This window comes from Rhinoraja longicauda, chromosome 35, assembly GCF_053455715.1.
Source record: "Rhinoraja longicauda isolate Sanriku21f chromosome 35, sRhiLon1.1, whole genome shotgun sequence".
NCBI lineage: Eukaryota > Metazoa > Chordata > Chondrichthyes > Rajiformes > Arhynchobatidae > Rhinoraja > Rhinoraja longicauda.
Window position 1 is genome coordinate 2,140,037 of NC_135987.1, and position 12,905 is coordinate 2,152,941.

General features: G+C 49.3%; 1 protein-coding gene across 1 annotated transcript in view; it reads right to left on the bottom strand.

Annotated features, from left to right (window-relative positions):
• LOC144610038 (polyunsaturated fatty acid 5-lipoxygenase-like) overlaps positions 1–12,905 on the bottom strand; it is a 78,650-nt gene that overhangs the window by 42,295 nt on the left and 23,450 nt on the right. Inside the window, exons 3-4 of the mRNA XM_078428511.1 lie at positions 9,835–9,916; positions 3,466–3,588 (exon numbers count right to left, since the gene is read on the bottom strand). Of these exons, the coding sequence (XP_078284637.1) occupies positions 3,466–3,588; positions 9,835–9,916 (205 nt within the window). The remainder of the gene's footprint in view (positions 1–3,465; positions 3,589–9,834; positions 9,917–12,905) is intronic.

Here is a 12,905-nt window from a genome sequence, read left to right on the forward strand (position 1 = left end):
TGAGCATAGGGAGGGGGAGGGTAAGGAGTAGGGGGAGGGGGAGGGTAAGGAGTAGGGGGAGGGGGAGGGTAAGGAGTAGGGGGAGGGGGAGGGTAAGGAGTAGGGGGAGGGGGAGGGTAAGGAGTAGGGGGAGGGGGAGGGTAAGGAGTAGGGGGAGGGTAAGGAGTAGGGGGAGGGGGAGGGTAAGGAGTAGGGGGAGGGGGAGGGTAAGGAGTAGGGGGAGGGGGAGGGTAAGGAGTAGGGGGAGGGGGAGGGTAAGGAGTAGGGGAGGGGGAGGGTAAGGAGTAGGGGGAGGGTAAGGAGTAGGGGGAGGGGGAGGGTAAGGAGTAGGGGGAGGGGGAGGGTAAGGAGTAGGGGGAGGGGGAGGGTAAGGAGTAGGGGGAGGGGGAGGGTAAGGAGTAGGGGGAGGGAGAGGGTAAGGAGTAGGGGGAGGGGGAGGGTAAGGAGTAGGGGGAGGGGGAGGGTAAGGAGTAGGGGGAGGGGGAGAAGGAGAATAGACAAAAGGTGCCTCACCTTTTGCAAAGAAAGCAGGCAGTCGCATGAATGAACACACACTGACCTGCGGCACTCTGTGCACAGATGGCCTGTGGTGCTGGTGGGCTGGACAGTGATGTATGTATCTGATGTACGATAATGGAACACTGACTGAAGCAGTCTCTACTGTGAGCTCCACGGTGATAGATTATATAGATTGTGTTGTGCTCTGCAGATAAACCATACTCGGGAACCACTTCTTCCCCTCTGTATTCAGGCATTCTGAATGTTCCCCCCATAAGCTCGGGTACTGTCCGATTCACCTCCTCACCATTGTGGACATTGGACTTTGTCTCTGAACTGACCCGTCACAATGCTGAGAGCTATATTCTGCACTCTGTATCTTCCCGTTTGCTCTACCTATTGTATGAGTTTGAGTTGATTGTATTTATGTATGGTATATCTGATCTGATTGGATAGCATGTAAAACAAAGCTTTTCACGGTACCTTGGAACATGTGATAATAATAAACCTGAATCCAAATTTCAAGTCTAAATACTTTGCTTTAAGGCATTTGTGAGGACAAACGCCTTTACTTCCTGAGATGATTGCAGAGATTCGGTATGTCAGAGAGGATTCTCTTGAACTTCTACAGATGTACAGTAGAGAGCATATTGACTGGTTACATCACAGCCTGGTTCAGCAACTTGAACGTTCAGGACGGAAGAAAACTGCAAAAAGTGGTGAACATTGACCTCCCACCATCAAGGGTATTTGCAGGAGGTGCTGCCTCAAAAAGGCAGAGACCCACACCACCCTGGCCACACTCTCATTTCACCCCTGTCATTGGGAAGAAGATATAGGAACCTGAAAACTGTAACGTCCATGTTCAGGAACAGCTTCTTCCCAACAACCATCAGGCTATTAAACACTACAACCTCCAAATAATCTCTAAACCACATTAGGGGGCATTGTTTGCTTTTATGTGTATGTATGTATGTGTGTATGTATATATATATATATATACCTATATATATATATAGATATGTATATGTGTGTGTTTGTGTGTGTTGGAAGGAACTGCAGATGCTGGTTTAAACCAAAGATAGACATAAAAAGCTGTAGTAACTTAGCGGGACAGGCAGCATCTCTGGAGAGAAGGAATGGGTGACGTTTCGGGTCGAGACCCTTCTTCAGACCCAAAACGTTCAGTGTATACACACTATAAATATATATATAAATATACTGAACTTTTTTCATTTATTATATGGTGCTGTGCTGCTGCAAGTAAGAATTTCATTGTTCTGCCTGCGACATATGCCAATAAAATACTATTGACTCTTGACATTAAGGCCTGAAACAGGGGTTAGATCCGCATTTGCCAACAAGGGCCCTATGTATGTTTAAGAGTTTTATTGATGGTCTGCTTTGGCAAGAACTTTCTGACAAAGTCAGGCCCTCAAGTTGTAGGCTTGACACCTACCCTGCCCCTAGCCCTGTACAGAAACCAGCTCTGCTGCCTGCCCAGGTGGCAATCTTTGCTGATCTCTAGCCTCGGCCCACTGACTGAACTCCTCAGCCCACACTGGGAAGACAGGTGCCAGACACCGACTCACACGCTGCTCTCCCTGAGCTCTGCCCTTCTGTGACTGAAGCAACCACCCTGTTCCTGTGAACATCCTTTATTCCCTGCCCTTACTTTCATCCCTGAGTGGCAGGAAGTTACCCTTGCCCGGCTTCGGTTCCGTTTTCTATTGTCAGGAAGCAGCTTGACTCCTTTCTGCCTCACTTTGCAGAAATGAAGTCAGTTCCCTTTCACCAGCCCTCTCTACAGTCACAGCCTGCTATGTTCTGATGCAAGTCAAAATCTTTCACCATTTAATCTAGCATGTCCTTGAAGCTGACGGAAGCTGTAGAATATGCACCGAATTCATACACGTGGTGCATTATTAAAACAACACTCCATCCTCTCACCATTTCAGACACACTACCGCAGGAGCCTCTAAGGTGGTCCACTCCGAGCCCCTCTTCAAGACCTTGTTCACATAGATAGCATAGCTCAAGTTCTCGCCTCTATCCTCCACCATGTCTGGGTCATGTATGATTCTTCAACCCAACAACAACATCCTCCCGACTGGCTCAACCAGGTCAGCACAGGTGTAAAATGGGTCATGGAGGTGCAAGGACCCTCGCCCAGAGGTCGAGCAGGGAGACAGGAAGATCTGGGAAGAGGGAGGGGAAAGAGAGGGACAGAGGAACTATCTAAAGTTGGAGAAGTCGATGTTCATACCGCTGGGCTGCAAGCTGCCCAAGCGAAATATGAGGTGCTGTTCCTCCAATTTCCGGTGGGCCTCACTATGGCACTGGAGGAGGCCCATGACAGAAAGGTCAGACTGGGAGTGGGAGGGGGAGTTGAAGTGCTCGGCCACCGGGAGATCAGATTGGCCAACGCGGACCGAGCGCAGGTGTTGAGGTCCAGAGGTCCATCAGTAAATGAGGGTAGGAGTCTGCCACATACCCTCACCCACATGTCCACCAGGGATCGTGGAGAGTTTGCCATCAAACTCTCCGCGATCCCTTCAGAGATCCACCAGAGATGGAAGGGGAGGAATCTGCCACTGAGACCTTCACTCACTGGCACACCTGGGGATTGTTTAGTTTCAGTTTCATGATATAGTGCGGAGACAGGGCCTTCGGTCCACCAAGTCCGCGTCAACCAGCATTCCCCTAACACTATCCTACGGCCCACTAGCGACAATTTACAATTTCACCAAGTCAATTAACCGACAAACCTGTGCGTCTTTGGAGTGTGGGAGGAAACTGGAGCTCTCAGAGAAAACCAATGCAGGTGACGTGGAGAACGTACAATCTCCATACAGACAGCATCCGTAGTCAGCATCGAGCCCAGGTCTCTGGTGCTGTAAGACAGCAACTCTACCGCTGCGTCACCGTGCCGCATAAACTCCCAGTTGCTAGACCAGTGTTACTTACGCCTTGGAGTAGTTCAGCACAAAGTCCACTCCCTTCTCCGTGTCAAACTGAATGTCTCGGGGCAAATCCTTGTGGAAGTGTGCGTCAATGCTCAGCGGGAAACCTGGATGCCATTCCTTCCACCTGTAAAATGAAAACCACAGAGAGCGCAGTGAAGAGACTCAATGTGGCGGAAATATAACAAGACCGGAACAACTTTAAAGGGGTTTGTGCAAACAGGGGTGAGGGTGGGTAGTGGCTACTTGTGCATGAATCATTTATGATAATGTGCCTCACAAATCTCCATCCCAGCACAGTGAGAGGGGAAAGATTTAGCAGGAAACTCTGGGGCAGATTTTACACAAAGCGGGTAGTGGGTATATGGAACAAGCTGACGGAGGAGGTAGTAGAGGCAGTTACTATAACAACATTTAAAAGACACTCGGACAGTTACATGGATGGGAAAGGTTTAGAAGGATATGGGCCAAATGCGGGCAGGTGGGACTAGTGTAGGTGGGGCAAGTTGGACGGCATGCATAAGTTGGGCTGAAGGGCCAGATCCATGCTGTATTACTGGATGATAATTCCCAGAGTTTTGGTTCAGAAACTAGGACACGTCATGTGACTGGACGAGCATTCGTTTCTCGGCAACCGTTCTCTCAAAGGTGTAAGTGTTCCTCATGTCAGAAGGAAGAACACAGACTAGTAACTTGTGAAACAGGAAAGTGATTCAGTTTGCCAAATTGCCCTGGAGTGCATGGGTCTAACCTTCAGACCAGTCTCCCATATGGGCCCTTATCAAAGACCTGACTGGTCCAAGGAAACAATATCCACTGTACTGTCTCATCAATACACTTGGTTCAGGGCCGTCTTTACAGCATTATGGGTCCCGGGCAAAGCAGTGTACTGGGGCCCCTACGACAACTACTCACAGGACCCCCCCATTCTCTCTCCCCCAGACCAACTGTTACTCTCCGCCACCCCCCTTTCCCCAGCACCCCCATTTCCCCCACTCTCTCTTCCCCCCCACCACCAACCCCCACCCTTGCTGTCCCCCTCCCCAGTCCCACTCTGCCTCCTCCCACCCCCACTCTCTCCTCCTCCCACCCTCCCCGTCGCCCCCACCGTTACTCTCCCCCACCCCCCTTTCCCTACCAGCCCCCCCCCGTCGTGCCGGCGAAAAGCACTTACCGAAAAGTACTTAGCGATGGACTTAGGGTGCTACATTGTTGCGAAAAGCACTTACAGATCGCTGTGAGAAGCACTTAGGGATGGAAAAGCAAAGCACTTAGGGAGCTAATTGTTGCGAAACAGATCGCTGTGAGAAGCACTTAGGGATGGAAAATGTTGCGAAAAAACACTTAGGGACCGAAAATGTTGCGAAAAAAGCACTTATTGAACCTACATTTTTAAAGTAAATTTTATTTATTGCAAGTCACTTAACATACACAGATCAGCATGGGGTCCCTATGCTCGTGGGGCCCCGGGCAAGTGCCCATCGGGCCCATGCGTTAAGACGGCCCTGACTTGGTTACCGCCTCAACAATTTCAATCAGATTGATCCAACTGCCCTTGACAAAACCATACTGGCTGTTTCTGATCTGTCCCTCTCTTTCCAATCCTGTCCCTCAGGGATTTTCTTCAAGAACCCATACAGCTAATTCACAGATGCTTATAATCAGAATGGAGGCAGTGCATGCATGCTTTGCCAGCCAGGATTGGCTGAGATTGGGTAGCTAGTCTGGAAAATAGCCGGGTGAGGTATTTACTGCTCAGCTGACACTATTTCCAGATCACTCATCAGCAGCTATTGGGAATGAAAATGTGATGTTCACACTGCAACTTGGAGGTTGGAATGCCAAAGGCCAGAGGGCACAGCTTTAAGGTGAGAATGTTTAAAGATGTGTTGAGCAAGTTTTGTTTTATGCAGAGAGGGTACTTGGAACTTGGAACGCACTGCCAGGGGTGGTGGTGGTGGCAGATACAATAGTCTTTTAGACATAAGTATGCAGGAAACGGCATGATATGGATCATGTACAGGCAGGTGATGGGTTTAACTTGGCAGGTGATGGGTTTAATGAGGACATTGTTGGCTAAAGGGCCTGTTCCTGTACTGTACTTTAGTTTAGTTTAGTTTAGAGATACAGCGTGGAAACAGGCCCTTCAGCCCACCGAGTCTGCACCGACCAGCGATCCCCGCACATTAACACTACCCTACACACACTAGGGCCAATCTGACTTATACACCGTCAATTAATCTTCAAACCTGTACGTCTTTGGAGTGTGGGAGGATTTCGGAGAAAACCCACGCGGTCATGGGGAGAACGTACAAACTCCGTACAGACAGCACCCGTACTCAGGATCGAACCTGGGTCTCCGGCGTTGCAAGCGCTGTAGGGCTGCAACTCTACCGCTGCGCCACTGTATACTGATCTATGTTCTATTCAAATCACACCTATTTAAAGAGGCCATGAAGAAGCATCAAAGAAGCATCAAAGAAGTATCAAAGTGACTCAAATTTCATGATCAATCATTGATTGGCTATTTCCTGCTTAAATACCACTCAGTGTGACTGGTTTTACCCCGCTGGGTGTTAAAGCATCATTGCCTTCACATGTGGTCAGGCTTGGTGCAGCCTAATGTAGAGGGGAGAGCAGAGAGGCAGCATGTGAACCAGAAGATGATGTTTCAAGGAATGAGAGACACAGAGCCAACAAACAATGAGTAAATACAAAACCCAGCAAAGAAATGTTGGAGTAACAGCGGGTCAGGCAGGAGACAGGTGACATTTCGGGTCGGAAACCTTCAACTAATGAAAAAGTCCAATCCATTGCTTGAAAAAAAATCTGGAAAATTTGTGAAAATCTCCTCAGAAATGTTTGCTGTAGATTAGAGGCTCACGAGGTACACACGAGGACGGGCACTGGAGTTATACACGGGAGTGATTCTGTCGACTTGGCCCACAATCAACTACTGTTCAAGAGTCTCTGAACACCAGTGAGTCAAAATTAGGTTTTAAGTTGCTCAGTTCCAGGAACAAATAGAGCTAAGTATGCCACTGGGGTAGTAAATGATTGAAGAAGCCAGCAATAAACCAGTCATTGCTGCAGGTAACTCAGGAATTTATTCATGCACATTTGCCTCATTTGAAAATCGTGTGGCGGATTTGTATACACTATGTAAATAAGTCACCCAGTCACAGAATACTGTGATAACATCATCTGAATATGATCACAAGCAACACATTCAGTCCTTCCTTTGCTGTTCCTGTTACAATAAACCACATTATCTGAAGTGTTTATGTAACTGTTACTGCTAGTGGACGACCCAGAATCCAGCAGTATCCGACACGCACCTTACATTACTGGCTTAAACGTTTTGTACAGTTGTGGCATGATCTCCTTGTCTTTATGTTGGCATTTCAGCCAATAAAGGCACAGAATCTGCTTGACCATGTACACTGATTGAAAGATACAGCATGGAAACAGGGCCTTCAGCCCATTGAGTCAACGCTGACCAGTTCTAATTCTGTATTAACTCTCTTTCTCATCCACTCCCTACACACTAGGAACAATTTACGGAGGCCAATTAAAACATCTTTTGGATGTAGGAGAAAACTGGAGCACCCAGAGGAAACCAATGCTGTCACAGGGAGAACCTGCAAACTCCGCACAGACAGCACCCAAGGTCAGGATCAAACCCAGGTCTCTGGTGCTGTGAGGCAGCAGCTCTACCAGCTGCACCACTGTGCCCTTTGGTCATCACTAAGCTCCCTCTACATTTGGCTGAACCTTATCTTTTATCATGTATCTCCTCACCTGGCTTACCCTCCTACAATCCATGACCTCAGTGGCACAGTTAGTAGAGCTACTGCCTCGCGGCGCTTCCACCCATCTTCAATCCTAACCTTGGGTGCTGTTTATGTGGAGTGTGCACATTCTCCCTGTGACCACACTTGTTTTATCCCGGTGCTCTGGTTTCCTCCCATAACCCTAAGACAGCAGGTTGGTAGAGTAGTTGGCCAATGTAAATTATCCCCACTGCATGAGTGAGTGATAGAAACTGGGAGGAGTTGCTGAGAATGTGGGGAAAATAAAAAATAGGGGCAATATAAGTTGATGATAGGTTGGCATAGACTAGTTGTCCCACAAATTCTGTCTCCACATTATATATCTCTAAATGTCTCCAAGACTTAATGATATCACACTTGACCAGATCACAATTTATTTACAACTATTATATCCACTGAAACGGTGCGTTCTAGTTGTGACTGGAACCTTCTTCGTTATTAACGATACTGCTGATTTTAGTGTCCTTGGCAAATGTATTAATTCTGACCGTTACAATTGTGCCTTCATGTGCACTATGAGCAAAGAGGTCTCAGATGTCCAGAATACTGACACAAGGAACTGCAGATACTGGAACCTTGAACAAAACACACCATTTAAGGTTGGGGAAGGGTCCCAACCCAAATTGTCACCTGCCCATTCCCCTCCAGATGCTGCCTGACCCGCTGAGTTCCTCCAGCATTTATTCACAAAATGCTGGAGTAACTTAGCAGGTCAGGCAGCATCTCGGGAGAGAAGGAATGGGTGACGTTTCGGGTCGAGACCCTTCTTCAGTCTGAAGAAGGGTCTGAAGAAGGGCCTGTTTCCGTGCTCAGTCTGAAGAAGGGTCTCGACCCGAAACGTCACCCATTCCTTCTCTCCCGAGATGCTGCCTGACCTGCTGAGTTACTCCAGCATTTTGTGAATAAATCGATTTGTACCAGCATCTGCAGTTATTTTCTTATACTACTTGGAGTTCCTCCAGCACTTGGTTTTCTGCCTAGAATGCTTCTCCCCACATCTGTGCGATCTAGGATTTTTCTAAATCCTTACCACTTTCCATTGGACTCCAACAACTTTGTTTAATCTGCCGGATGAGATTTTGCAAATATTCCACCAGATTAGTGAGACACTGTCCTTGATAAAGAAAGAAAAGAAACTGGTTCTCTCTCTCTTTCTCTCCCTCTCTCTTTCTCCCTCTCGCATGCACTCCTAACAGGAAGACAAAGTTCCACTGCGACCAATTCAAATCATCTAACCGCAATGATGAAATTAACAAAACACGTGTGAGACTCATTTGACTGTTCATGAAGGCAGCAGGTACCCTGGAAAATGACCTTTGTTCTCCTGGGAAATGCAGCAAGCTGCCACACCCACCACACTCCAGATGCCAGTTGGGCAACGTCCAGTATTTCACTGCTGCAAGCCCATCAGATCAGATGGGTGGCATGGTGGCGCAGTGGTAGAGTTGATGCCTTACAGTGCCAGATACCCAGGTTCGATCCTGACTACTGGTGCTGTCTGTGTGGAGTTTGTACGTTCTCCCCGTGACCATGTGGGTTTTCTCTGAGTGCTCCAGTTTCCCCCACACTCAAGACGTGCAGTTTTGTAGGTTAATTGGTTTTGGACAAGATTGTAAATTGTTCCAAGAGTGTAGGATAGCGTCAGTGTAGGGGGTCAGCCCGGGCTCGGTGGACCAAAGGGCCTGTTTCCCTGCTGTATCTCTAAACTAAACTAAACTAAGATCTCCAGCACTGAGACACGGGTCAGAGCATGGTCAAGTTAAGGCAGGAAGAAGACCCATCCCGGAGAGCAAAGGGAGTTCATTGCCACAGATGGCTGTGAAGGCTGTGTTTGGTTGTTTTTGAAGGGGAGATTGACAGGTTCTTGATTAGTAAAGGCGTCAAAGGTTATGGGGAGAAGGCAGGAGAATGGGGTTGAGAGGGAAACACAGATCAGCTATGATCAAATGGCAGAGCAGACTGAATGGCCTAGTTTTGCTCCTATGTCTTGTGGTGAGGTATTGATCATGGGCTGTCATATGAGTGGCAGGTTTGATCACTGAAGTGATGTGTAACACGTCCTATGATTCACACCTGCCCCTGAACACCCCAATGGGAAGAGGAGACGAGTCTGCTTCACTAAAAAACGGCGCACAGTGCTGGAGTAACAGTGGCGGCACAGTGATGTTGAGGTAGAGTTGCTGCCTCACTGCGCCAGAGACCTGGGTTCGATCCTGACTACGGGTGCTGTCTGTACAGAGTTTGCACGTTCTCCCCGTGACTGCGTGGGTTTCCTCTGGGTGCTCTGATTTCCTCCCACATTCCAAAGATGCACAGGTTTGGAGGTTAATTGGCTTCTATAAATTGTCTCTAGTGTGTAGAGACAAGTCCCACTGGTCGGCGCGGACTTAGTGGGCCATAGGGCCTGTTTCCATGCTGTATCTCTAAAGTCTGTCTCACTTTGGCAATGGAGGAGGCACAGGACAGAAGGGTCAGTATGGCTCTGTTAAAACCACTGTAATAACTAAAGACTAAAACTGTTCCGTGACTTAATGATTTACCTGTAAGACTTCTGCCTCTGTTCCAGCTCCCTGAATCGATGCTGTTTAGCGATTTGAGTCTGGTCATCACGGGGTAATCTTGCTGTAGGAAGGAAGCACAGGTACAGGTGTGACTACCGGTGTAGAATGTGCACTTTACACCTTCCCCAGGCCTGAGTAACAACCCTCACACGCAATGGGGAAGGGTTGGACACAGAGTGAAGCTCCCTCAGCACTACCCCTTCACACATACCTGGGGAAGGGACCGGACGGGTTGGACACAGAGTGAAGCTGCTTTGTTGCAGTCCCAAGATAGGATGTGTCAGGGTTAGATACTTAGTTCACTTCCCTCCCCACTGTTCCATCACACTCCCAATATCGGCAGATGAGTGTGTCAGGGATGCCCATATCAACTCTAATCCATCTCTCTGGAGTCATTTTTTGCAAAGGTGGTTGGGTGGTTTGGCTATGTGAGGGCCAGCCAGGGTAGTCATGGTAGTCACAAAATGCTGGAGTAACTCAGCGGGACAGGCAGTGTCTCTGGAGAGAAGGAATGGGTGACGTTTCTGGTCGAGACCCTTCTTCAGACTGAGTCAGGGGGCAAGGGAGATACAGAGATAAGCTAGGGTAAGGTGTGAAAACGAGACAAAGGGGATGTAAAATGTAGAATAGATCATTGTTAGCTGGGAGAAGGTAACGACAAAGCAAACAGAGATAAAATGTAAATGAGGACAGTCGGACTGGTCGGAGAGCTGGGAAGGGGGGAGGGATGGAGAGAGAGGTTACTTGAAGTTAGAGAGGTCAATGTTCATGCCGCTGGGGTGTAAGCTGCCCAAGCAAAATATGAGGTGTGATTCCTCCAATTTGCGCTGGGCCTCACGCTGACAATGGAGGAGGCCCAGGACAGAAAGGTCAGTGTGGGAATGGGAGGGAGAGTTAAAGTGTTTATCAACCGGGAGATCAGGTAGGTTCAGGTGGACTGAGCGGAGGTGTTCAGCAAAACAATGGCCGAGCTGCACTTGGTCTCGCCGATAATCAGAACTCCACACCTGGAACAGCATCATGGCAGTCATTCTCTCAGCTTTGGCCCATGATGAGGTCGTCATGGTGATGTCTCATCGACAGTGCGTGAGTGCTACAAGCTCTCTGCTGCTCTGCCCTCCTGACGAATGAACTGGGAGGATTGTTCTGGGTCAGTCGGTCTGTGGTGGGTGGATTCCCTGCTGGAGGGAATGCGGCCATTTTTTGCAGTACTAAGAGCACTTCCTCTTTCTAGGAATCTAACCAAGCTCCACCTCGAACCCTTGATGAAGTCACGACCAGAAACATCGCCTATCCATGTCCTCCAGAGATGCTGCCTGACCTGCTGAGTTACCCCAGCATTTTGTGTCCTTTTTTTAATGAAGAAACATCTGCAGTTCGTTGTTTCTCCACCCAAGAAGCCTGGTCTGCAAACCGGCCAGAGTTGGAGAGGAAAGTGGCAGTTCTGGAAGGACCCTGGTCAGGACTGCCTCATGCTGGTTGTTAACCAGTGGCTGATCCCCATGGCCTGGTGCCGATTCGGCACTCTTGTCATAGTCTCATAGCGTCATACAGCGTGGAAACAGGCCCTTCGGCCCAACGCCCAGCCCGACCAACATACCCCATCTACACTCGTCCCAACTGCCTGCATTTGGCCCACATCCTTCCAAACCTGTCCTATACATGCACCTCAGCAGGACAGGCAGCATCTCTGGAGAGAAGGAATGGGTGACGTTTCAGGACGAGACCCTTCTTCAGACGGGTCTGATGAAGGGTCTCGACCCAAAATGTCACCCATTCCTTCTCTCCAGAGATGTTGCCTGTCCTGCTGAGTTACTCTATCTTCAGATTAAACCAGCACCTACACTATCCATGCACCTTCCAAATGTATTTTAAATGGTGTTGTAGTACCTGCCTCAACTACCTCTTCTGACACATCAGGTTCTTATTAAATATTTGCCCCCCCACCTTAAACCTAGGTCCTCTGGTTCTTGATTCCCCTACTCAGGGTAAAAGTCTGTGCATTCACCTTGTCTATTCCCCTCATGATCTTGTACACCTCTATAAGATCTCCACTCATCCTCCTGCGCTCCATGGAGCCCTGTGCTGGCCAGTATTGAGAAGCAACTCATTGATTTATTCTGGGGTGAGTACAAATCGGGTCTCTGTCGCAGTCTCCCGACCGATGCAAGTGTTCAGTTACCAGTAGGGGCCCGCACCCGGGTCTGGGGCCCTCCTCGCTGGTCTGAACCTGGGCCTGGGCAAGGGGGCCATCACACGCCGATGCAGGGGCCCCAGGCTTCCTCTGACCTAACGCTGCTTCTCTTCTGAGTGGCCTTGGAGACGAAGAACATGGTGTCAGGTTGCTGTGGAGACAGGCCACATGGTGTAGATTACTCATGAGATTGAGGACATGGTATCAGTTGTCATGGAGATGAAGCACGGTCCCTGGTTGCCATGGACGGGCCACTTAGTGTCAGGTTGCCGTGGAGACGGGCCACATGGCACCAGTTGCCACGGAAATGGAGCACGGTCTCTGGTTGCCGCGGAGATGGGCCACATTGTGTCGGTTGCCATGGAGACAGGCCACATGGTGTAGATTACTCGTGGAGATGGTGGACATGGTGTCGGTTGCCGCGGTGATGGAGCACAGTCTCTGGTTGCCATGGAGACGGGCCACATGGTGTCAGCTGCCGTGGAGGTGCGCCTGTGATGAGCCAATCGGCTGTCATGGGACAGGCGTCCATCTTGGTCAGGTTGGAATAATACTTATAATCGCAGTTCCTTGTTGCTGTTTCCATTTTTGAATCAATTAGAAAATAAACCAAAGACACAACAAAATGGGGCCTGGAGGTAAAGGCAGTGATAGAGGAACTCCAGCAACGCCACGCTCCCCCAGCACGGTCCTGTCCCAGCCTCCCAGTGTAAGAGGGGGCGCGGGGAGGGTCCACTGTGTACGTCTCTCCACAAGGGAGTCCTCCCCTTTACAGCGGGAACCTGGGGTGCAAAGTGTAGCGCAGTGCGGGTACACAGTGGCGTGTACACAGACCCGCCTGCCGCCAGCTGCAAGA